Source organism: Ichthyophthirius multifiliis, assembly GCF_000220395.1.
Source record: "Ichthyophthirius multifiliis unplaced genomic scaffold scaff_1120509251250, whole genome shotgun sequence".
Lineage (NCBI taxonomy): Eukaryota > Ciliophora > Oligohymenophorea > Hymenostomatida > Ichthyophthirius > Ichthyophthirius multifiliis.
In genome coordinates, this window is record NW_004086057.1 from 98,862 (window position 1) to 125,532 (window position 26,671).

General features: G+C 16.1%; 2 protein-coding genes across 2 annotated transcripts, besides 34 other annotated features; one reads left to right on the top strand and one right to left on the bottom strand. All coding sequences in view use genetic code 6, as the record gives it.

The window, feature by feature from the left end:
* Positions 1-879: 879 nt before the first annotated feature.
* Positions 880-926: a microsatellite.
* Positions 880-933: a microsatellite.
* Positions 887-927: a microsatellite.
* An 84-nt stretch (positions 934-1,017) lies between the features above and the next one.
* Positions 1,018-1,075: a microsatellite.
* Positions 1,076-1,087: 12 nt separating this feature from the next.
* IMG5_169110 (hypothetical protein) lies at positions 1,088-1,612 on the bottom strand (the record flags this gene model as incomplete). Its single annotated transcript, XM_004029963.1, has 1 exon — positions 1,088-1,612. One exon carries the CDS (start codon positions 1,610-1,612, stop codon positions 1,088-1,090), a length of 525 nt encoding a protein of 174 aa, XP_004030011.1.
* Positions 1,613-2,242: 630 nt separating this feature from the next.
* Positions 2,243-2,278: a microsatellite.
* A 17-nt stretch (positions 2,279-2,295) lies between these two features.
* Positions 2,296-2,336: a microsatellite.
* An 823-nt stretch (positions 2,337-3,159) lies between these two features.
* Positions 3,160-3,226: a microsatellite.
* Positions 3,227-4,648: 1,422 nt separating this feature from the next.
* Positions 4,649-4,679: a microsatellite.
* A 498-nt stretch (positions 4,680-5,177) lies between these two features.
* Positions 5,178-5,207: a microsatellite.
* A 1,834-nt stretch (positions 5,208-7,041) lies between these two features.
* Positions 7,042-7,071: a microsatellite.
* A 1,265-nt stretch (positions 7,072-8,336) lies between these two features.
* Positions 8,337-8,372: a microsatellite.
* A 146-nt stretch (positions 8,373-8,518) lies between these two features.
* Positions 8,519-8,588: a microsatellite.
* A 34-nt stretch (positions 8,589-8,622) lies between these two features.
* Positions 8,623-8,669: a microsatellite.
* Positions 8,670-9,550: 881 nt separating this feature from the next.
* Positions 9,551-9,591: a microsatellite.
* Positions 9,592-10,525: 934 nt separating this feature from the next.
* Positions 10,526-10,563: a microsatellite.
* Positions 10,564-10,760: 197 nt separating this feature from the next.
* Positions 10,761-10,831: a microsatellite.
* Positions 10,832-10,954: 123 nt separating this feature from the next.
* Positions 10,955-11,000: a microsatellite.
* A 1,035-nt stretch (positions 11,001-12,035) lies between these two features.
* Positions 12,036-12,079: a microsatellite.
* A 167-nt stretch (positions 12,080-12,246) lies between these two features.
* Positions 12,247-12,339: a microsatellite.
* Positions 12,325-12,419: a microsatellite.
* Positions 12,352-12,406: a microsatellite.
* A 602-nt stretch (positions 12,420-13,021) lies between the features above and the next one.
* IMG5_169120 (permease family protein, putative) lies at positions 13,022-16,361 on the top strand (the record flags this gene model as incomplete). The annotated part of the gene is made up of 2 exons (XM_004029964.1): positions 13,022-13,057; positions 13,479-16,361. The coding sequence occupies 2 exons, from the start codon at positions 13,022-13,024 to the stop codon at positions 16,359-16,361; spliced, it is 2,919 nt and encodes a 972-aa protein (XP_004030012.1).
* Positions 16,362-20,150: 3,789 nt separating this feature from the next.
* Positions 20,151-20,252: a microsatellite.
* A 361-nt stretch (positions 20,253-20,613) lies between these two features.
* Positions 20,614-20,747: a microsatellite.
* An 868-nt stretch (positions 20,748-21,615) lies between these two features.
* Positions 21,616-21,654: a microsatellite.
* Positions 21,655-21,982: 328 nt separating this feature from the next.
* Positions 21,983-22,020: a microsatellite.
* A 15-nt stretch (positions 22,021-22,035) lies between these two features.
* Positions 22,036-22,110: a microsatellite.
* A 37-nt stretch (positions 22,111-22,147) lies between these two features.
* Positions 22,148-22,197: a microsatellite.
* Positions 22,198-22,862: 665 nt separating this feature from the next.
* Positions 22,863-22,909: a microsatellite.
* Positions 22,864-22,913: a microsatellite.
* Positions 22,903-22,959: a microsatellite.
* A 136-nt stretch (positions 22,960-23,095) lies between these two features.
* Positions 23,096-23,161: a microsatellite.
* A 2,958-nt stretch (positions 23,162-26,119) lies between these two features.
* Positions 26,120-26,156: a microsatellite.
* Positions 26,157-26,298: 142 nt separating this feature from the next.
* Positions 26,299-26,352: a microsatellite.
* Positions 26,309-26,358: a microsatellite.
* The last annotated feature ends 313 nt before the right edge of the window (positions 26,359-26,671 follow it).

A 26,671-nucleotide genomic window follows, 5' to 3' on the forward strand; every position in this document is an offset into this window, starting at 1 on the left:
GCTGAGTAATCAAGTAAATTTTTATTTTGAGATAATTCTATATTTTTATAATTTTCTCTTACTTTTAAATAATAAAACAATTAAACAGAACTTTGCTAAGGTAAATTAATAAAAAAATCATTAGGAAAAATACTTTCGTAAGTATAAAAAAGTAAAAAATCTTAAACTGAATGAAGTACATTTTTTTAATTGATAATTAATTAATTTTAAAAAAGGAATTTTTTTTTCTTATTTAAAGTTCTTTTTGTATTATTTCTTGTTTTTCTTTATTAATCTTTATTATCTTCTATTTTTTCCTCTTCTTCTTCGAAAACATTTTTATCTTCGTTTTCTAACAAAATTATCTATAGTCCTATTGTTTCATGTATAAGCCTTAATAAACCTTAATTTATACTTTCTCCTTTTTAAAAAGTTCCTCCTACAAAAAGCCATGCACAAGGAAAATTAAACTAATTATGGGCTTTTTTTGTTATAAGGAGATTGTTCTCATTATCAAAAATCAAAGCAAATATTTCAACTTAAGCACTAGGAGGCTTTTAACATTATGAAAAATCGAAAAAATGGGCATATTAAATGAATTTTTTACCAGAACAATTATCAGAATGTTAAAAAATTACTCTTTTTTTTACTTTTTGTTCCTTAGCTTGTTACTTTTGTTATTCTTTTTAGTCTTTTTGTATCTCTTTTATTCGAAGGTAGCCTTCTTCAGTATTTAAATAAATATTTATTAATTAGTCTTATTGATTTAGATTTAGACTTTGAAAAATACAAGGGCCAACTTATATATTTTAAAAACTTGTGTTTAATTGTATTTTTGTATATTAAGGTTGTTTTAAAATTATTTTTTTTTATTCCATTTTTTTTTCTTTTTAATTGGAGATATAATATTTTTTTAGTAAAATATATGATTTTTTTAGTGAAATATATAGATATAATTATTTTCTTTTAAATTTAAAAATACTAAAAGATTAAAATCTTTTAAAAAAAAAGAAATAATTTAAATAAAAATTGTATAAAATATATATATATATATATATATATATATATATATATATATATATATATATATATATATTTTTTATTTTTTTCATAATACTAATTCTGGTATTTTTCTTGAAATACTATTATATAATTAAGGTTTAGTACCATCATTACATAATAATATCGTAGCTTTTTCACATTTTTATACTAAAGAGCTTTCTCTTTTTACTAAATCAGAAGCTTATTCATATAAAATTCCATCTTTTTCCATAAGTCTTTGGATTTATGTTTACTCAGAAGAAACATAAACAGAAATAATAGGAAAGCACATATACTTTAATAAATATGAATCAAATATATTTGGAGCATTTAAAACGAATAGGTTTTCATTTTATTTAAAGGCGATTCTGTAAATTTCTTTTAAAATCTAAATGTTAGTATAATATGAAATAAAACTTTATAATTAAGTTCTTTCGAATTCAGAAGTGACAATTTTATTTACATTTTTTAAATCCAAATCACCGTTTTCGAGAAGGATTTGGCTTCCGTATTTTTCTTTGAGCTTATTTGTACCGGGATTTCCATTTTTGAAAGCTTTTTGTTAACATTCTTCATATGTTAATACTGACATTCTTAGGTTTTTCTTAAAATAATCACATGCTGAAGATTTTCCGCATGCTTTTCCACCTTTTTTTATTAATTATTTAATTTTATTTAATCTAATTTTATTTTTAACCTGTTATTCCTATAATGGATATCTTATTTGCTATATTCATGACAAGGAATATTATTGCTATTGGAATACCAACTCTTATGTATATATTTATTGGCGTAAAGTTAGTGTAGCAAGTAAAGAAGTTACCTAAATATATAACTATAAAAGATATTATACTATCTATTTTGTAAAGCTTTTTTATTCTTTTTAGTTTAACATTACTAGAAATACAAACATTGTTAAAAAAATCAAATAAAAAGGATATAATATAAATATTTCAAAATATGAAAAAGGAGGTTCTTCAGTTATTTATTCCATTTTCTTTTTATATATATATATATATTTTTAAAATTAAAATAATAATTATAAATTTAATTACTATTTTAAATTTACTTATTCTTTAAAAATTTAAAAAAATGACGAATAAATATTATATTTTTAATAGAAAAACATAAAATAAATAAATACTAAAATAAAAATTCGTAAATATTAAAAAACATATTTTATTTGTAATAATCTTAAAACAATTAATAATTTATATTTTCGATATTTTTTAAATTTAATATATATTTTAATTTAATAAAAACATATTATCTTTGTTTTATTTTAATATTTAATTTTTATTTTTATTTTTATTTTTCGTTTTTTTTAGTCTAAATTAGTTTTTTTCATTTATATAAAATATGTCATTAAATAATAAATTTTTATATATATTTTGTTATAGTTTTAATATTATTTATATTTTAAATAATAATTCAAGTTCTTATATTTAATATATTTTTATATTATTAATATTAAAGTTATTAATTATTTTTATATAATATTTTCTAAATTTAAATTTTTTATTTAAATAAATAATTTAAACAATTTAATATTTTTTTTAAAAAAAAAAAATTGGTTATTAAATTATAATAATTAAAAAAATATGAAGCTTTTAAAATAATATGATAAACATTTATATTTACATTAATTATTAGACAAATAATTAAATAATTAGGATTAAAATTTAAAATAAGAAAGCAACCTAAAAATAATAAAAAAGAAATTACAAATGAAACATTAAATTAAAGAAATGATATAGATTGCGAAAAACTAGAATTAAAAGATTTAAAATTAAATACAGAACTTTAAGAATTATAAAACAAAATATTAAATTTGGAAAATAAAATCAAAAATATAAATAAAACAAACAAACAATCAAATAAAGAAAATAATAATTCTTTAAATTATTAAGTAAAAAAAAATATAATATTTTTATTTTATAATTTTATAAAAAAAAAGTTTGATAAAAATATTTAGACAATAAAAAAATTAGAAAAAGAGATTAAAAGTTATAATATAACAGATTCTTTAGTTAGTTCAGAAAATGATAGCATGAAAAAAAAAACAATAATTTTAATATTAAAAAAAAATATAGTAGGATTAAATATAAAATACAATGAATAAAATAAAATTATTAGAAGATAATAATGATAATAATAATAATAATAATAATAATAATAATAATAATAATAATAATAATAATAATAAATAAAAAAAAAAGGTTTTAAATAATTTTAAATCTTAAAATGATATAAAAAATAGTTCATTAAAACAAAATAAAGTTAGTTCTAAAAATTCTTTGAGTATTAATTCTAATAAAAGCAAGAAAAACTGTTCTTTAAAAAAACAAAAATCTACAATAAATAATTTTAAACAGAATTTAAATATTTGCAATTAAAACTAAGATTTTAATTAAATCAAATAAAAAAATATTTTGCTTTTACAATAAAAATTAAAATTATAAAAAAAAATTAAATTGCAAGAAAAAATAAGAATTTATTAGATGATTATAAAAAATTACAAATTTAATTTGAAAAATCTGTCCGAATAAGAAAACAATAAAAAAGTATTATATAAAATTTAAAAAACGAATATCAAAAATAAAATATAAGTAGAAATATAAATAAATGATAAAAAAATATTATATTTTTTTATGTAAAATTTATATATATTTTGCCTAATAATTATAAAAATTAAATTTAATTTAATTTTTTTTTTTTTTTTTAAAATATATTAATTTTTAAAGTTCTTAATTTAATTCATTATATTTATTAAATTATTATAAATATTATAAAATATTTAATTTTAATATAGTTTTATTACAATATTATTATTAAAGTTTTAATGAATTTCGAATTAAATTTCATAATTTTTTAATTATATATACATAATAAATTTAACGAGGATTATGTTGTTATTGATTTATTTAGAAAACTATAAAATAAAATTATTTTTAAATTATAAAAACTTTATAGATAAATAATAATATACGCATATTAATTTTTGTAATTTTTTGTTTTATTATTTTCTCAATCCATATTATATTTTAAATACTTTGTTTTTCATTTTTTTTTTAATTCTGTTTTATTCATTCATTTATTTTAATATTAAGGCCATTTCGTTTTAATTTATTTCTTAAAAAAGTTATACTTTTTTGATAATAATTTTATTTAATTTTAATCAAAATCTTTTAAAATTATTTTTTTTGTCTTTTAATGGGTTAATTAATAATAATTACTATTCATTTTGATATTTCTCTGTCGTTAAAAGACTAAATGACGGGTTAATTTGTTTATGAATAGTATTAACTTTAATGAATTTTTTAATTTTAGAATTAATTAAAAGACTAAGAGTTTAAAAAAATTATAATTATTTTTTATTTATATTAAATTTTATAAAAAAATAAATAATCGTTAAATTAAAAAATGTTTTATATATAACTATATATTATTTTATTAAAAAAACAAATGACATTTTCAATTTAATTTTATTTTAATAAAATAACTTTTATTAATTTTTAACTTTTTTCTCTTAAATATATAATTATTAATTATTTATATCTATTTTTTTAAATTTATATTAAAAATATTTTTTTTTATCATTTAATATACTTTTACTTTTTAAATATTTTTTTTTATTTAATAAATTTTTTATTTATAAAGCACTACTTATGGGTCCTAGATAATCTGTAAATCATCATGTATTTTTTTATTTTTTTAAATAAAAATAATTAAATTATAAAGATGTTATTATTTGGATAATAAGGTTCAGGAAAAACAACATTTTTATATGAAAATTTATTATAAGGAAGTATGTAAAATAAAATAAACATATTTTAAAATTAAAAATGAATTAAAACCAAAAGAATGGGAAGAAAATATGGAATAAATAAAATCTTCTTTAGGTTATAATTATGAAATTATATTTTAAGAAAATGAAGAAAAATATGGAGTTTGGGATATATCAAATCATCCTGAAGTAAAATAAATATATGGTAAAAAATAATAAAAAAGTTTGTCTGCTTACATGATGTATTTATAAAAACGATTCCTTTTACAGGAATTATTTATATGGTTAGGCCAAAATATCAAGATTATTAATTATAATTAAATAAAATACAAGAAATAGGATAATCAAGATAATAAATACATTTATTAGCTAATAATAAATATTTTAATAATAAATTTTTTGTCATTATTTTAAATGTAATTAATTTTATTATCGAAATTATAATTTTTTTTAATTTTTTAGATTGATTAATAATTATTATTTAAAGATGATAGTGATGAATAAGCAAATTAACTAAAATCAAATGAAGTTATTGAAGAAATGAAAGAGCTTTTAAAATTTGATTAAATTTCAACTCCTTATAAAGCAGTAGTTATGTTAGATAGGAAAATGTATTAAGCATATCCAAAAGTTTGGGAGATAATTAGAAATATGATAACTAAAATTAAAATTGCATAAAAGCATTGATTTAAAAAAAAAATTATATAATGTATAAAAATTAGTTATAAAAAAATAATATAAGAACATAATAAACTTTATAACTTAGAAAAATGCTTAAGTTTGCTATGTATTAGTCTTTTGATATTATATATTTAGTTTTTTTTTTTAATTAAAAAAAATATATACAGTTTATTGATTTACATATTCATTTACTTTTTATTACATAATTATAAATAATATATTTTTTTAATGATAAATTTTATATATAATTTCTTTTTATATAAATCAAAATAGATTAATAATTTAAATTTATATATTTTAATACTAAAATATCAAATAATTAAACATAATCTAAATTTTATCAAAGATTAAATATAATTTAATAATACTTTTTTTATATTTTTTTATAAATATTTATTTTAATGTATTTTGTAATTAAATAAAATATATATTTATTATAAATTTTAGGCACTATAATAATTTATTACAATGTTAATATAAATAATTAATATTTTTTTAATTCTAATATATGATATTTGAATCTTTTTTGTTACTTTAGCAATTACTATTAATATTTATTTTAATTTAATTACTAAGAAAATTTTTATAAATTAATAATTTATATTTTTATTTTCCAAAATAATTTGTGCTATTTAATATTGCAGTCATATATATCAGTTAAATTAATAGTATATACTTTATAAATTAAATTAATATGATAAATAATATGTAATTTTCAATAACTTTTAAAATATATTGAATGATTATTTTTTTAATAATTATTATATATCTAATTAATAAAAGTATTTTAAATGAATTAAAAATTTTACATATTACATAGTAACTAAAAAAAAACATTATCAAGATCAAAATATAATGACTATTTTAATATAATAAAAAAGATTCTTTAAATATATAACTGAAGAAATTTGCTATTCTTAAAATAATTTTTGGGATTAAATAAATAATTAAAAATAAATTAATTTCCTTTAATATAAATACTTTTAAATAAATTAATTAGAATTAATAAAAATATCATCAAAGTAAATACACTTAATACAATCTAAATAATTAATTATAAAAATAAAACCTTATTTAGAATATAAATTTAAGTAAAAGTAAAATATAACTGATTTTTAAAAAAGTTTATATTATAACCATTTCAATTTAATCAACTTTTAAAAAGATAAAATTTTATATAATATTTTAAAATATAAATTATAGTTTTAGTTCAAGTATATTTTCATTAATATTAAAATTATTTTAATAAAACATAATTATGTATTATTTTTAATTAATAAAAATATTTGCTTTATATTTTTTTATGAAAATGAAATTATAGTATATAATTTATTTGAATTTTTAATTTTTACTCATTGTTTCTATTTCATAAAAACAAATATTTATGTAGTTAAATTTAAAATAAAAGTTACAATTTAAAAAGAAAATAAATTATGCTATTTTGTCCTGAAAAAAAAAATAAGTTTTCGTTTATGATTTTTTTGTATATAATTATTTTTTTATTAAAAAAAATATATCTTAAATTAAAATAATATAGTTTAGATGATTTAAAAATATATATATATATATATATATATTATATAATTTTTATTTTATATATATTATATTTTTTTCTTTTTTAACTCATATAATAAGATAATTATAAGCAGGATCTAACTTAATGTTATTTCTTAAAATTTAATTTTATTACTAAACTTAATTTAGCTACTATTATAAAATATTAAAATCATTTTATAGTTTATCAAATGATAATCCTCGTTATTACCATTATTATATAATGCTTATTTTCTATTATAAAAGTTAGTTTAGATTATTTATTTCTTTATCTGTTTCTATTTATATTGCTACTAATTAATCTAAATCATTTTTTCCTCTTTTTAATTGATTTTTTAATTCATCAATTCTTGCTATTTATGTTTCTTGATAAAAAATATTATATATATATATAATACTTTTCAAATAAAAAATATTTACTCATAATTTCATCTATATTTTGTATTTAAAAATTTAATTATTAATTTTATATATCTTTTGCATTAATTTAAGTTGTTTTTTAAGCAATTTGATTGCTTAATACTTATTCAAATAATCCTAACCTATTAATCTTATAATTTAAACTTTCTAATAAATAATTATCCGTATTATCTTAAATTTGTGGTTGTTCGAAAATTTTTTGTTTCATATTTTATGCTGTATCGCTATTTAAAATAACTATAGGTTTTTAAATAGGTCGCTTTTTATTAAAAATAATATATATAATTAATGATTTATTATTACATATTCCTATTATTATGGCATCTAAGTTAATACTTATTGTTTTAAAGTGTTTTCTTATTAATATGGTTATTAAATTTCTTAAATTTGATTTTACTATGGATACAAAGGTTTTTATTATGTATAAATTTGAGGTCCAGCTATCGGATTTAATGTTTATTATTAAATTTATTATTAATTATTTTAAGGAGGAGGTTATAAGTATAATTTTTATTGAAATTGTTAATTTGCAATAATTTATGGTTAGGGAATAGATTAAGGAACTTATTAACCAAAATGAGGAAGTGGTGGTGGTGGATTATGAATTAATTAACCTTGCTAAATTTCAGCTGAATTTATATATTAGGAATTTCTTTAAGGCATCAAAGGTGTTTATGATACAAAGCCTTAATTAACTGCTTAGGGCATATATCCTAAAGGCACAGATTAAGGAATAAATCTTTAAGGTAATTATTATGGCAGCATAAAAGGATCAACTTATTATATAGGGACTGGAATTTATCGTTATGGGAAATAATTATTAATCATTTATTTAATTTTGAATTTTAATTTTTTTTTTTAAATTATTTGATTGATATACATATATATATATATATATATATATATATATTATTTTTTTTAATTTTTTATTTTAAAAAATAATTTTTAATATAATATTTGTATTTATTTATTTTTTAAAAATCATAAAATAAAATAAATATTTTTATTTATAATAAATACAAAAAATAAAAAAAAAAAAACATATAACGTATTTTTTATATACTAAATATAAATATAATATATATATATATATATATATATATATATATATATATATATATATATAAAAACTGAAAATATGATTTATATATAAAATAATATATCAATAAATAATTTATATTATTAATAAAAATTTATCTTATCAATATTATGAGAATTTTAATTGAATAAATTGCTCATTAAAGTTTTTCATTATTTAAAAGTATTACTATTTTCTGATATTTTTTCTTTTTAGCATGTCAATTAAATTATTTATAATTTCTTTTATTAGTTTTCATTAAATTAACTATTTATAATGTTTTGATTATTATTTTATTAATATTTGTCATTTATATTTTCTATACAAGTTTAATATTAATTAAAATTTTATTTATTTAGAATCTAAACTTAAGTTTTTTCCATTTAATCATCCTAAAATTTATTTTCTTGATTTTCATTTGCACTATCTTATTTATTAGAACAGAACTTTTTTCTTAATTAAGCTAATTTTTATAATTTATCACAATTTAAACTAGAATAAATTTAAAAAGAGCTTTTTCTTTATCTTTGTTAATATATTTATTCATCACTATTTCTGTTCTCGTTTTAAATTTTTAAATTTTAAATATTTTCAGTATTTTATTTAAAAGCCATTTTATTTGAAAAATCTCCATATCTTTTTTCCAAGAAATTATAAAAGCTTTAATAGTTTTAAAGGTTATCTTATTAAATTTATTATAATACTTATTTATTGCTTATCTCTTCAAAAGCATTAAATATATTTTATTTTTATGTTTCATCTAACTCATAAAATTATTAATTTATATTATTCTTTTATTACAAAATAGTTTATTCTTTCTTTTAAATATTATTTTTAATAATAGGCTTCAATGTATTTAGTTATTATATTAGATCGCATAAGTTTTATACATCTAAATTTATATATTAAATAATGCTTTATTATAAAATAATAATTTTACTTTATTCTGTTACAGATGAATGTATTTACTCATTTTAAATATTGAAGGGTTTTATTATTTATATTTCTTTTAAAAAAATAAGATTATTTATAAAAAAATAAAGAATTTATATTAAATTTAATTTATACATATTTTAATTTTTTTAATAAATATATATAATTAAACCTTTATTAATGTCATCTTAACTTTTTTTTGAAAATAAATTTTATTTAAATTAAATATAATTTGAATTCGAAAAAGGATTATTGTAATTTTATTATTCATAAATTTAATTATTTTCTTAATCATTATTATTTTTAAATAGCTCTTATAAAATCAATCCTTAATCTTAATTTCCTTTTTAATTACTTTAGTATTAAACTAAATTATAAAGTTTTCTATTATAAGCTTTTTCTATTTTATTAAAAAATTTCTATGAATGAGATCTGATTTAAGCACCAGTTCTAGTCCCCACATGTTCTTCTACTTTTTTCCAATTTTTTCCATGTAAGCTTAATCCTTCTACAAAACGTAAATGTTCTTCTTTTTTCCATCTTCCTTAGTTGCTATTGCTATTTGAGTTTAAAAATAATAACTAGTTTTTCAGATTTAACTGAGAAAAAGAGTTCTTTTCTTGTTCTACATTTTATTATTAAAAAGATTCTTATTCACATTCTTTTTACAGTTTTATCATCTCATTTTTACAAAACTCTTTTATTAAAGCATCAGAAGCAATAAATGTTTAGGGTACCATTTATTGAATATTTTTATCATCATTTTATTAATTAATATCCATTGTTCTTTTTATTGAAGATAATAGTTTTATTATTAATATTTATTTTTATAATTTTCTTTTTTTTAAAATTAAATAAATATATAAATGATAGTTTTTTATATAAAATAAATATAATTATTTGATCTTTTTTTATTATTTTTATTTTTTAAAGTCGTTAAAAAAAGATTTATTATTAAATTTTTAAATTAATGATATATATAGAGGAAGTAGAGTTAAAATAAATTATAAATTATTAATATATAAAATGTTTTTTTTTTATATTAAATAAATATTTAATTATTAAAATATAATTTATTTAATAAAATATAGAATAATATTAATAAAATTTAAATATTAAATATAAAAAAATCAATTTATAATATTGCTATAATTAAAATTTAAATGAATATATATTATTAAATATTAAAATTTATATTTAATATATATTAATTTAATAAAATTTATTTAAATAATAATTACATTAAAAAAGCATTTATATTTATATTAAATATGATTTATTGCTTTTTATAATATTAAAACAAAAATATATTTTATAAATATAATATTAAATAAAAAACATTTATATTGAATATAATAAAAAAAATTAAATATAAGGTCTTATTTATTAAGAATTATAAAAAAAAAAATGTATTTGAATAAAGTTTATTTATAAAAATAAATATTAATAATATAATTTTTGAATATTTTTTAGTAAAATTTATTATATATTTATTATTTTATAAACATTATATATTTAAATTTATAATTTATTTATTTTTCAATTTGTTAAAAAACTTATTATATTTATTTAATATTATAATATTAAATTTTAAGAAAAAATCCTTTTTTATAAATTTCTAAATTAATTTTTATTGAAATTAAAATTTGAATAAGACATTGAATAAACTATTAAATATCATTTAATTTTAAAAATAGAATAATAATTAAATTTTGAATTCATATTAAGGTTTTATGTATTAATAAAATTTATATCTCTTTCTAAAAAAGATATCTCTACATGTAATTTTACTTGATGTATTTTAATATTAATATTTATCAACAATATATAGTAAATTTTATTTACTAAAATTATGATAATATTCTTGAATTAAGAACTAAATCTAATAATTACTTAATTAAGGGAAGAAATATTTTTGTATTGTTAAGAAGTATTAATTTATCTATTTTTTAATTATTTAATCAAAAATTAGAAATTAATTATATTTATAAATTATTACAATAAAATGTTACAGAATTCAAATATTATTATACTATATAAGTTATATATATTTTTCTTTCTTTTTATTTATTTAAAAAATAAGGTTTAAAAGAGTTATTATTATTTTCAAATTCTTTTAAATAAATAATTTTATATTGACAATAAAATATTTATTAATTGCTAAAATAAATAATAAAATACTTAAAAATTGTATTAATTAATAATCATTATATCATTATTTTTCTTTTCATTAATATTTTATATAACACAATATTTAAATATATCCAGTCATATAAGATATTTATTTTTTAACTCATAAACCAAAGATATTTTAAAAGCTAATAATTAAAGAAAAGTATTTATTTTCATTTAATATTTTATTTTTAATCTTCATAAAATAATAGAGATAAAATTTTAAATATTAATAAAAATAATAATTAGTTTAAGATAAATTTATTAAAATATATTATTTTATTGAAAATATTGTAAAAAATAAATTATTCAAATAAAAATATACTACAAATTTAGTCTATGATTGAATTAAAAAAAAAAATTGCAATAAAGTATATATAAATTAATTATTAAAATTAAAAAATAATATAAAATTATAGAAATATAAAATAAAAATAGTATAATAAAAAATAAATAATAAAAAGAAAAATAGAAAAAAAAAATGATAGTTAGTATTAAAGTAAAAATATTTATATATATTAAAAAGTTAAAATAATATAAAATAAAAAAAAACTAAAGTTATTAAAAATTATAGAGATATTAGAAAAAAAATAAAACTAAAATATATATATATATAGATATAATATTAAAATATTTATATATTTATATATTTTAACTAAAATATATATATATTTATATATTTATATATATATATTTTTTTTTTTAATTTATATTTGTATTTTTTTTATATTTAAATTTATTTATTTATTATAATTTTTTTTTCTTTTATATATTAAAAATAATAATTTTTTTTTCTATAAATTTTATATTAAAAATTAATTATTAATGAAATATTATATTTTATGAACAATAAAATTTTTTAAATAATATATAATATAATATTTTAAAAATTATTTATTGCTTAAAAAAAAAAAATTATAATTAAATGAATTAATTACATAATTTTATATATAATTAATAAAAAGTAAAAGGTTAATCATTTTTAGGAACATTTAATATAATTTTTCAATACATAATATAAGATATTAAAAAAAAGCCAAGGTCATTTAAAATTGGAATATTTTCAATCTTTTTAGTTATAGGTTTTTTAGCTGCTATTTAAAGTGCTTTTTAATTAAGCCCTGTAATTTTCCTTTCTATAGCTGAAGATTAAGTTGGTGACTCTGACATTTTATTAACTCCTATTTAATTTGAAAATAATACAAGCATTAATACTTAAAGCGATTCATAAAACATTCTATCTAGTATTCGTTTTTTAAATTCTTCAGATATAGAGGCAACTTGTAATTCTTTTTCTGACCATGTATCTGGATGTTCGTCTAGATGGATGTTTATAGGTAAATTATTTGATCCAAAAGGAGTTTCTTCTAATACTTATGGTTCATATTTTATTGCTTTAAATTCAATTAAAGGTAAATAAAATTATTTATTTTTATTAAAAATGACAATATAAATAAAGAAAGAAATATAGGATTAGGAAGAAGATTAAAAGTAGATGTTTTAAAAGGAAATGAATGCTATTTAACTGCAACAACAATGCGTGGTTTAAAATTAAACGAATAAGAATAAGTTGGTCTAAACATAGATTTAATAAATGCAATTTTAATAAATGGAAATTTCTTTAATATAAACTAATTAAATAATACGAATAACTTATCTCCATATGATTAAATATAATCCAAAATTCGTGATTTTATAGAATAATAAATAAATAATTAACTTGCTTAAAGCCCTTAATTTAGTAAAAATCAAATTATTTCTTTTGTTGATACTTTAATTTTGCTATCAAATATAAGTTAAGTTGATTAAGACAATATTTATAATCTTTTCTAGATTTATCTAGACTCTTAAGGTATTAAAGCAAATTCTAAATAGCTTTTAGAACCGGTTATAGGAGATGGAAATTTAAAGGAAACGTCAGAGTCATTAAAAGAGGAAGCTTAAAAGCTTCCAGATGATTTTGTATTGAATTCTACAGTTTTGGCAGATTAAATTACTCCAGTAGTAATGAGGGCATTAAATTTTACATAAAATTATACCATTTAAAAAGCAATAGAGTCTCCAAATGGTAAATGGGCTGAAAATTTAGGAAATGTAATTGTTGTAGATCAGTTAGATGTTTTAGTATATATTTGGGAAGGTTTCGAAAAAGAATTGAAAAGAGCATAGTAATAATAACAATAAAATATAGGAAATACTTAAACTATTAATTTGGTAAATATTTTACTAAATTCAGGTTTGTAGAATTCTTTGAAATAATTTATTAGAAGCATTAATATTTAAGAATATGCAGTTTTATCCAATATGGTTTTTAATAATAGAATGGGAATTTATAATAGCGAGGATGTGATTAAGAAGAATATTATTTCCATTTCCAATAAATTTTATAAGAATTACGGATAAAAGAAAGCAATGTAGAGTACTGTTCCACTTTCTACTATAGTTATAGGATTACTTATTTTGAAACTTTTCCTTGATAATATGATTGCAACAAGCATTTTTTTACTTTTTATGCTTGCAGTATTGCTTATTTATTCCCTTATGATATCCGATGTGGAAGAAAAAACATATGAATTCGGTATGTTAAGGGCTCTTGGTTTTTAGAAAAATAGTTTGGTGTATCTTTTGATAATTTAAGGTTTAATATTTGCTATTCCAGGACTTTGCTTAGGACTTTTGATGGCTTATTTATTAAATTCAATAATTGCGTTCATTATTTTTGATAAAGCTGTTATGACAACTACTTATGATTTACATTGGTCGGCTATTGCTTTAGCAATTTTCTTGGGTATTTTTATTCCTTTAATTTCTGTGTATTTGCCTATTTAAAGAGCGATGTCAAAAACATTAAGAGATAGTCTTGACTTATATCATAGAGTTGTCAATTAAATTTCTGTGAGTGTTTAGAAATTGGAAAAATTGGGAATTTCCTTTTCTTAATCTGTAAATGCATTTACTCTTATTTTGATGGGAATCGTTTGCTATTATATAGCCCCAGCAGCTTTTGTATTTAAAAAGTTGGATCTTTTTTTGGCTATTATTAATATTGTTTTGATTATGATGATTATTGGATTTACCCTATTATTGAATTTATCACAAAAATATGTAGAAAGAGTTTTCGTAAAACTCTTTTTGTGTATTTTTAGAAAAGAAAAGCACTTAGAAATCGTAATTGTCAAAAATATGAATGGGCATAGAAGAAGAAACAGCAAAACAGCTATCATGTATACAATAGCTTTGGCTTTCCTTATTTTTACTGGAGCAGGTTTTTCTTTATAAAGTAAATAAATCCAAGATAATCTTAAAAGTTCTCTAGGAACTGATTTTAAGGTTTAGTTAATTAACGATAAAACAGGACTTGATGAAAGGGGAATGAGAGAATATATGGAAGAATACATAAAAAGAAACCCTACACATATAAATGGGTATTCATTTATAACTTTTTCTATGAAGGAATTCCCAAAATTTAAAAACTCTAAACTAAGTTCTTTAAGTTAATTCCCAAGCCTTAAGAATTTAGATATTAAAGGAGTGGAGAAAAACTATTTATAAAGCAGTTATTTGGATTTTTATTATCCTACGTAGTTTGATCCTAATTATAAGTTTAAAACAATATCTAATAACGGGAATGATGTAAATGATTGTGTAGAAAGTCTTTTTTCTTAAGAAGGAAACCTGAATATTTAGAAAAGTACTGATGTCTTTAAAATTATTTCAAATGCTTAATATAGAAAATAAGACCAAATAAATCCTATTCCTGATTTCTAAGTAGATTATAATTCAAATACTAATAAAAAAATTATTAATAAAGGGTAATCTGAAAAACGTTTTACTTCTTCTAAATATAAGGATGAAGAAATTAATGTAATATTACCTTCAGGACTTAAATATGCAATAAGTTTGGATGTAAATACTCCTGCTTTACTTGAGTTCTCAGGCATAAGATATAGAACTAAAATTAGATGTATGGCTAATAAATTTTCGGGATTTAAATTTAGTTCTTATAGATAAATTTAATTCTATGGAGAATCTTTGACAGGAATAGAATAGTTTAAATATATAATTGATTCTTATTATTATTATTCTGGCCATGCAAGTAATCCAGAAGTTAAATATTTCTTTGAAAAAGTTCAACCAGGAAGTTCTTACGGAATACCAAAATAATCTTTATTAATTAAATTTAAAAAAAATTTGTCTAAATTTGAAAGGGAAGATTTGGCTAATGGACTAAGAAATTATTTCAAAAACGATTTCACATAATTATTTGATGTGCCTTAAATAGTGGAAAGTATTGAGTAAACTTTATTTTTTATTGATCTTTTCTCACTTGTTGTTGCTGGTATTTCAATTATTCTCTCTTTTTTCTTAATTCTAGTGTCATTTGTGTCTAATATTAAAGAAAATAGTTGGGAGTTTGGGGTTTTGAGAGCAATCGGATTAAATAAAAGATAAATTACAAGAGTTTATATGATTGAATCTTGTGTTTTGGTACTTTCAAGTGGATTTATAGGAACTGTTATTGGCATTACTGTAGCAGTCACTTTAACTTTGTAATTTTTAATGTTTACTGAATTACCTTTTGTTTTTGTTTTCCCTTATAAAATGTTTTTTACTACTTTTTTATCTGGATTTCTTATTGCTGTTTTCGGTTCTTATTTTGCTTTGACAGAATTTAAAGATAAACCTATTTCTACAATTGTAAAAGGATTAATTTGATTATTTTTTTATGTATTTTTTTCCATAATTTTTTTTTTACATATGAATAAATATTTTTTAAAAAGCAATAATATAATAATTTTATAAATAAAAAATATTTTTTTTATAAATATATAATAATTAAAATTAATAAAATGCTTACATAAATAAAAAATCAATCGCTTTCATACATAATAGCTTCTTATAATTCTGCATCAATCTAGACTTCCCCAAAGAATAGATTTTAAAATAATTTATTAGGAACGACATTTTTTTTTCCATAAAAATAAAAATGTTCTTCTTAATCATACTATCCTTATTATTATGCCTAAACTTAAGTTTTATTTTAGTTTAATTTCCCTATATGTAAATTTTCTTTTACTGTGAACAACTTCTTAGGATGTTCTAAATTAATATGATTATAGGTTTATTTTGGATCTTGAAATAATTTATTACAAATAGAACAAAAATGAGATTTACAAACAGTACAAGTTAAATGATTACATCCTTCTTCATGAGAAAATTTAGCAAAGCATTTTGGACATTATTTTACGAAACCTAAATATATTAAATCATTGATTCCTTTATCTTTTATAGAAGTTTCGCAAGGTATTTATGATTCATGTACTGGATGAAGTGGAATATTGAAGTTTTCTTTAAGTATGTGCTAAGTACAATATTTATTTGAACAAAAAAGACAAGTAATTTCTATCTTTTTTTCTAAGGCGATTTAAGATATTTCGAATCTACCTTTACAATCAGGAAAAATGCAAGAAATAAATGTTTTTTAATCATATTCGTTTGTAAGCATTTCAATACAGGATTTAGTTCTTTTTCTTAAAATATCTTTTACTTCAAAAGTTTAAAATAAAGAACTTATATCATTTAAAGAAATCGGTACTTTGTCGCATGAAGGACATTTTATTTGTTTTTGAAATTATGAAAATGAAGATAAAATAGAATTTTTAATATGTTTTTGCACACATTATTTGCAAGTAAAATTGCATGAACATAATTATAAAGAAATCAAATCTACAGAATCAAAACATATTAAACAATTATTCACTAAATTATTATTTTCATGGATAAAAAATTATTCTTTTATATAATTATTTTATTCATGGTATGACTTGTATTTTATTTAGAGTTATATTTGGTCGTCTTGAATCCATTTGTACTATATTTATTTTTAATTTAAATATTTGATAAGCTTTTCACTATTTTTTTAAAATATTTTGAATGTTAATGGGATAGGTAGCTATTCCATAAATGTTTTTAAGTAAATTTCTATTTCTTTTATAATAGGCTATGCGTTTTTAAAAGAAGTTTTAGTGTATATTTCTAATGCGTTCGAATCAAAGTTATATCTTACAAATGTATTTTGAAAACTTAAACTTAAGTTTTTAAGATATTCCTAGCCATTTTTTTAAGTAAAAATATATTTTTCATTTAAATCTTTTAGTTATATCGTATGCTTTGGGTTTGTATATTTTTATATTTCTAAAATTCCTTTCATTATATCTTCATCTTTTTAGCCTTCTAAAATTATATTTATTATTGAATTCTTAGTTTCTTTTACTTCTTCAAATAAATTTATTATTTTTTAATTATCGTTTTTATGAATTATTAATTTATATTCGCGTGCTTGATTTTCTAAATAATTAAAAAAAAATTTATAATATAAAAATACACTTCTATTTAATTATATTTTTCCTTATTTCTTTTTTTCTATATCCATTTTAAAATAAGTTAATTAATTTATTTTATGACCCTTTAATCTTTTTTTAATAAAAATAAAATAGTTACATGTTTGTTTTTTTACTAATCAATAATAAATTAAGCTCTTTCTTCGGAATCAAAGGCTAATTAAACATCATAAATAAAAAATTTGTTGTGTAAAACTTAATTATTTTGGTTTATATCCTAACATATAACATTATTTTTTGGTAAACTATATTCATTAGGAACTAATTGATCAAATGTATTAATAACTTATTCTTAAACATATTTTTAATCATATTTAACACATTCTTAAGAAATCTTAATTTTTAAAATATAATTCGTTTTAGTCGTACATATATTATCATGAATCGAAGGTTTTACAACAATTCTTTTCGAATTATCTAGAACTAAAAGTTTATCTTAAAGATAGTTAAAAAAAAACTTAGCATGCTCTTTATTTTTAGTTACAATAAAATACTTGTTACTTTCCTTATCCTTATATATACTCATTACAGCATCTAAATTAAAATTAAAATATGAAATTAAATCAATTTAGGTTTTATTTTCAGGAAAATTAAATACAATAACTGTATCATATTCATTAGGAAGAAGCCATTTTTATAATTCTAAGCCATCATTATAAATACATTTAAACTTGTATTCTTTATCAAAATATTCATGTGGAATTAATATTTTTTATTCTTCTTCTATTGAAATTATAGTTAATAGTTTATTATATTTATCAACAATTTTACTTTCTTTTATTTATTTTTTTGCATGCATTAAGGCCTATATTTATTTAATAATGCTTTATTTATTTTTTGTTTCTATTATTTTAAAAGACTCATTATTTTAACAAATATACAATAAATCTTAGTAAAGAAAATTTTCTATTTATTAAATTAAAGTTTAATCCAATTTTTTATTTAAAATGACTTCTCCAACATATGTAAAAAAAAAGTTTTCTAAAATGCAATTTTATTCTGAAGTAAATAATTCACTATTTTATAAATCTTATTATTTAATTTCAATTAAAATAGGAAAATCTTTGTCTTCATAATTTTCTTAAAAGTTTTTATCACTAGAAAGAAATAATTGGTTATTTTTTAATTATATAAAGAATTTGTCTTACGTATTAAATATTATTTCTTCATTATTTTAATTAAAAATATTTTATATGGCATTTCTTTAAATATCTTTTATTAAATAAATATTATTAGAATATGCTTTAATAAAGCAATATTTAAGATTCTAAAAAATAAGATTTTCATTTATAACAATACTTTAATAGTCTATAAACTTACTTAAATTCTAAGTTATAATATCATATATATTGTCACATTCTTTAATAAATTATATTATTTTTTAAGAAACTCTTTTACCTTCTGCCTACATTTTCAGATAATTATCAAAAGCCTTTTAGAATTTATAAAAATATTCTATATCATTCTAGCATTTTAATTATTCTATGATTTTGTCATCTCCAAATAATTCTAATAAAATATGGTTATTTTCACTAAAAGATTTTGAAATAGAATTATATTGATAATACTAACGTATTATAAAATTATAATATGGAGATTGTTTGTTTAGATAAATACTTTATATATTGCACATCTATACTAAACAATTTTTATCTATAGCTTCATATAGTAATACAGCATGCTCAAAGTAAAAATATTTTATGTGTTTTTGTATTGATTTTAATATGTTCATTATTTAATCATTATTTTTATATTTTTTAATTAATTCTTTAAAATCTTATGTATTCATTATTTGAATATTTATTTAATTTCTAATAAAAATAAATATAAATTAATAATAATATTTTTATATTTTTAATTGGCTATATATAATTGATTTTAATTATTTTAGAAAGAAATTTAGATTATATATCTCATTTTATATAAATAATTATTTAAAAAAGATTTAGGAAATTATCTTGTAAAATAAATAATTTGATAATTCTTTAGAAAATAACTTTTATAGTATTAATGAATTAATAATAAAAAAAAAATTATTAAATATTTAGAATTAAATACTATACATTTGATAAATAATAAAACTTAAAAATAAAAGCAATTTTATAATAATAAAATATTATATAATAAAAATAAAAAAATAAAAGACTGAAAGGAAAAAAAATAAAGAAAAAAAAGTTAATATAAAAAATAAATAATAAAAATTAAAATAGTTTTAAAATAAATAACTTTTATTAATATTATTATCATTTTATTATAAATCAATTCATTTGCAAATAAATATTTAACTAGTAAACAAAATAATATAAATTCGATTGCTTAAATAAGTTTTCAAAAAAAGAAATAAAGAAATAAAATAAAGAAAATTTAAATAATGAATAAATAAAATATGATAGACTATTAATAAAACAGTTAAGATATTTAAGAAGATAATAAAAAATAAATATTCTTTAATAAAGAATAACAAAATGTAAATATTTTAAATGTAAAAAAGAAAAAATTCAAGTAAAAAATGTAAATAAAAAACAAACAAACTAAAAATCGACAAAAAAATATTAAAATTAAAATGTATAATAATTATAGTAATAATATTAATAATAATAATAATAATAATAATAATAATCATAATAGTAATAATAATCATAATAATAATCATAATAATAATAGTCATAATAATAATTATATTTTTAATTATAATAATAATGCTTTTATATAGAAAAAAGTATTATAATTAATTAGAATGAATAATAAAACAATTCTGAATTTTATTTATAATATTTAAACTCTCCTTAAATTGATATAATAGCAAATTTTAAAACACTATTTTGTCAAATAAAGGAGAAACATTTAAAAAATAAATGCTAATTCTATCATTCTGAATACGAAGATAAACGTAGATGTCCATAAAAATACTAATACTCTATAAATAATTGTCAATATTTATAAGAAAACGAAAAAAATAATGTATTAATTTATATAATTGTCCTCAAATACACAATAAAGTAGAATAATTATATCATCCTCTTCGATACAAAACAAAGTTTTGCAAATAATAAAATAGTCATTCAAACGAAAGCAAATGTAATTATGGAAATTTTTGTTCTTTTGCTCATTTTGATGAAGAAATAGTTATTCCTTTAATTCATAAACTTTAAAGAGATAAAACATTTTATATGTATTTTTATAAAACTGTTTGGTGTCCAAATATTTCTAAGTAATTTTCATATTTTTTATTTTTTTATATTTATCTCATTAAGTCATGACAGAAGCTAATGTATATATATGCATAATGTACAAGATTATAGAAGAGATCCTAAATATTATAATTTTTTAGAATCTTAATAGTGTTAGTTTTGGACAAAAGATACCATTTAGAAATATCATGAAGGCAAATGTCCAACTTTAAATAACTGTAAAAATTGCCATGGATGGAAAGAATATGATTATCATCCTAAAATTTATAAAACCAAATAATGCACAAAGGAAAACTGCTAATAATAAAGCAATTGTAATATGTATCATTCTGAATTAGATAAAAGGTTCAAATTTTTATTTATTTTTTTAATTTAATTATAAGAATTGTTACATAAGAATTGTTAGAATAAGAATTGAAATAAGCATTATAAAGCTTGATGAAAATTTCTAAGTATATAAAAAAATAAATTTATAAAAATATTTAATTTAATTAAATTAGTTAAAACTTAAAAGATATATAATATAATATTTAATAACTAGGATGTCCTATTAATGTATTTTATAATGAAATAGAATTAAAACTAATAGATAATTACAATAATATCAAAATGATTGAAAATAAAAATAATAATAATATAAATATTTAAAATGATAATTTTATAGAATAATAAAATAAACTAGTTGTTATAATAAATGATAACTAATATTTAAATAACAATTATTACAATTAAATAATTTATGATGAATAAAGTCATATAAAAAATAAAGATAATATAATAAAAAATTAAAATATTGTAAATAATAATAATAATAATAATAATAATAATAATAATAATAATAATCATAATAACCAAACTAATGATAATAATAATTATTATTATATTAACTAATAAAGTAAAAATAAAATTTTATAATATTTATATATTTATATATATATATATATATATATATATATTATAGATTTAAATGATAATTATTCTAATTTTTCTGGAATACTAAATAATAATTATTATCAAAATGGATAATTTTTAACAATAAATGGAAATAAAGATTATCTTTCTAATCAGTATTTTAAAAACAACAATTTTTTTTAATAATAACTATTTAATAATTTCGATATTTAAAATAATTTATAATTATGTTAAAATAGTAGTTAATGTTATTTATATAACAAGGATTAATAATTACCTTTAAAATATTTTAATTATGAATAACCAAATTAATAATATATAAATTTTAATGACAAATATTTCAATAATTTAAATATAATTTAAGATAATTTTTAAAAAAAAACTTTAATAAACCTTTTTTATTTTAATAACTTTAATTTTAAAATTAAAAATAAATTTTAAATATATTATAAAACTTAGGATATTCAGAAGATAAAGTTAATAATTTAAATTTATAATCAATAAACTAAATTACGTAACTAAATGAATAAGAAAAGAAAACTTTAAAAAGAATATTAAATGAAGATGATGAAGAAGATTTAATTTTTCAAGAAATTAATACTTAAATAAATGGTAAAAATTAATTTTTGTTAACAAAATATATTAATAAATAGGAATTAATTTAGGAAAAGAAATAAGAAAACAATGATATTCAATATTACAAATTTTCCATATAAAAAAAATATTATATATTATATTAAAAAAAAATATTTATTATATTTATTTATATATAATTTTATTATTATTGTAATTATATCTTTATATTTATTTTCATTTTTGTAATTTAAAACATTTTAAATAAAATCTATTATTTTTTTATTTAATTTAAAATAAATATAAATATTTTAATTATATTTTTTAATATAAAATTATTTATTTATAAAATAAAAAAATTATCAATACAATATTTATTTTATTAATTATATTATATTTTAACAAAAATTTTTAATTTATAAATTATTTTATTTTATAATTAAAATTTTATTTTGATTCATTTTATAAATTGAGTTATTAATTTTTAGTCTTTTATTAAATTGATTTTTTATTATGAAATATTTTATTATATAGTTTTCTTTTTATATTAATTGCATCTATTAAATATATAATTTAAATGCATATTGCTAAAAATAACATTTATAATTTTTATTAATACTAACTATTAACTCAAGAACTTTAATCTTTGTTGTAAAAAAAATAAATAAAAAGGTTAAATATTTATTTATTTATTTAAACATTTTTTTTCTTTTTATATTAACTCTTAAAATAATTAATAATTTTATATTTTTAATTATAAGAAACAAAATCAAGAAAATAATTATTTTAAACCTATTATAACTGCATTTATTAAATAATAATATAAAATTATAAATTTTAAAAATTTGAGATTAAAGTAAAAATAAGATATGACTAACGAAAAAGATTACTTACTATTGTGTATTTTTTACAAATTTCATTAATTATTTAAATAATATAATTTTATTGTTTACCTCTTGATTAATTTCTAATATTAATCTTGTAAGATTTTATAAAAACACTTTTTTTAGTTTTTATTTTTAAATTAAATCATAAAAATAAAGTAGAGTATAAACATCAAAAAGAAAAGAAAAATTGATATAATGTAAATATTAATTTTTTTTCATAAAATATAAGTAGAATTTATACTTGAATAATTAATTACTTTATTATTTATTTATTTTTATAATTAAATTTTGTCATTTTAATTTTATTAATAATTTTTTTTTCTTATATTTTATTTTAAAATAAAAATAATAAATATTACATATAAATTAAACTATTCATTAAAAAAAATGATTGAGGAAAATCAAGAAAAAATATAATTATTTAGTATATTTAATTAAACTAAATTTAAAAATTTTTATTTATAAAATAATAACTAATTAATGCTTTTAACTTGGTTTATTCTAATAATAATATAATGGAATTCTTTGCATGTAACTCTTTAAATATCTTAAGAAAGTTAAATAATATTTTATATTTTTGGAGTTTTTATGGAATTAACGATTTCTTTAATATTTACACATGATTTATATTTTCACTATAAGAATAAAGTTCCATTATATTCTTTCATATATTTTGGCCTTGATTTTATTTGTGGCCCTTTATCTTTTTTACTTGATATATCAAGCCTTATTATATATTAAAAACTAAATATTTTTAGTGTAATATTTAGGACATTAAAATGTTTGAGCTTATTAGAATCTAGAAACTTATTTGCGAAATTAAAAATTATTATTCCATAAGTAAAGGATATGTTTATGTGTTTATTTTGCCTTTTTTATTTCTTCACTTATGTTAGTAATTATTTATACGGAGACCTTTTTTAAGATAAGCTTTATTTTAATAATATTGGATTTAGTTTCCTTACAATGCTTTAAATTCTTACCCTTGATGGTTGGGGATAGATAGGAAGAGAAATTTTAAAAGAAATGAATGTTTTCGCTGCTTTTTATTTAATTTTTTATGTTTTTATAATGTCTTATTTCTTCATGAATATTATTATTGGTAATATATTAGAAGTTTTAAGAAAAATAGAGGAAACAAATGATAACCAATTGAATTAATAAATTAATAATTGCAATAAATAAAAAGAAGAAGACATCAATTAAAATAGCAAGATATAAATTTACTAATAATGCGATAATTAATAAGAAGATGCATATTAGAATAATCAATAAGAAAATATAGAATAGTTTAATTAATAGTAAATTTAATAAAATTAAAATAATAACTAATAATAATAATAAATTAATTTATACGAAAATAATAATATTTAAAATGATTTTGATAAGAATGATTAATAAATATAAATACATTTAAATAATTAATAATAATTAGATAATAAAGATAACAGCAATTAAGAAAATAAACTTATTTACGACAACTTATGCTTTGGGTTTTATTATTAAAGAATATTAACTGTTTCTTATTTTTTTATTATTTTAATTTCTATATTAAATAATTAAGTATCATCTATAAATTCTGTTTTTGGAATTGTAGTACACATTTTAATAAGCCTAATTTATACGATTCATACTGGTTCTATTTATTATTTTGAAAGTCATCTGTTTTAATTAGAAAAAAAGCATTATTGGATGATATTTATACATATAATAAGTGGTCCAGTATCTCTTCTTTTTGACATCATAACACTCTCAATTAATGGAAGTATAGGAATAGGTGGAATTATGAAACTTTTTAAAATATTTACAATAACTAGAAATACCATTATGGGTGCAATTGTGGTATTTCCTATACTTTTCCCTGCTTTTTTAGGATTGGTGAGTATAATTTGTGTAATATCTATGTGGGCTTTAAGTAATTTGAGAGACATTCATGATTATTGGACAAATCTAAGTAATAGCTTATATACATTTGTTTAAATTTTAACTTTGGATGATTGGTGTAACAAAATAATTAAAACTTTACTTGAAGAGAATAAATATTGGACTCCAATAATATTTATTGGGTTTATTTTTATTGCGAATTATTTCTTTTTAAATATTATGGTTGCCTTTTCTTGTGAAAATTTTTAGGAAATTTCAAGCGAAGAATATGTAATGGGAAAATAAAATAAAAATTCTTCGGGATTTTTCGAAGGAGAATTTTAAAAAAAATATGTTCATTCAATTTCAGAGCTTCAAAATGATGTTTCAAATTTAAACAATAAATATATATTATAAAATTTTGTTGAGAAAATTAATCAATTGGGAGATGAAAAAAATATTTCTAATGATGAAAAATTATGCATTGATTAGTTAATTTAACTTAAAAAATAAGTAGATTTTACAGAAGGTTTATAATTTAATGTTTAATTTTTATTTTAAGGAAAGAATATCAAAGTTGTTTCTAGTGATTTAAAGAATATTACTTTTGATTTATTTTAACCTTAGACTTTACATTGAATTATCTTATATAATATAATAATATAATATAATATAATATAATATGTAACTTATCAATATTTCCTATGTAATGTTGATAATAGTATAAATTAATTTTTTTTTTATTTAAAATTTTGTATTTGATCTAGAATTTAACTTTATATATTTACTTTAAAATAAGAATAAATTTATTTATAAATTTTTGATATTTAATTTACTATTAAAAATATATTTTAATTTTATTATAAAACTATTATTTTAAAGTTATAGTATTTATTTTAGTCTTATAAAATTAGATTATTATATAGAATTTATTTAAATTATAATGACTAAATAAAAAATAATTAAATATAAATTGCAAAAAAACACAAAATAAAATTTGTTCCTGTAATTAGGGTAATTAAATAATTAATATTTAGTAAGTTATGTGATATAAAAAGTATTTAAATATAATCCATATAGTTTAATTATATTATATATTTATTAATATAAAGATTAGCACATCTAAAATGAATTAAAGAATAAATATTTTTATATAACAAATCACTTTTAATGTAATGAATTTATAAAAATAAAAAAAA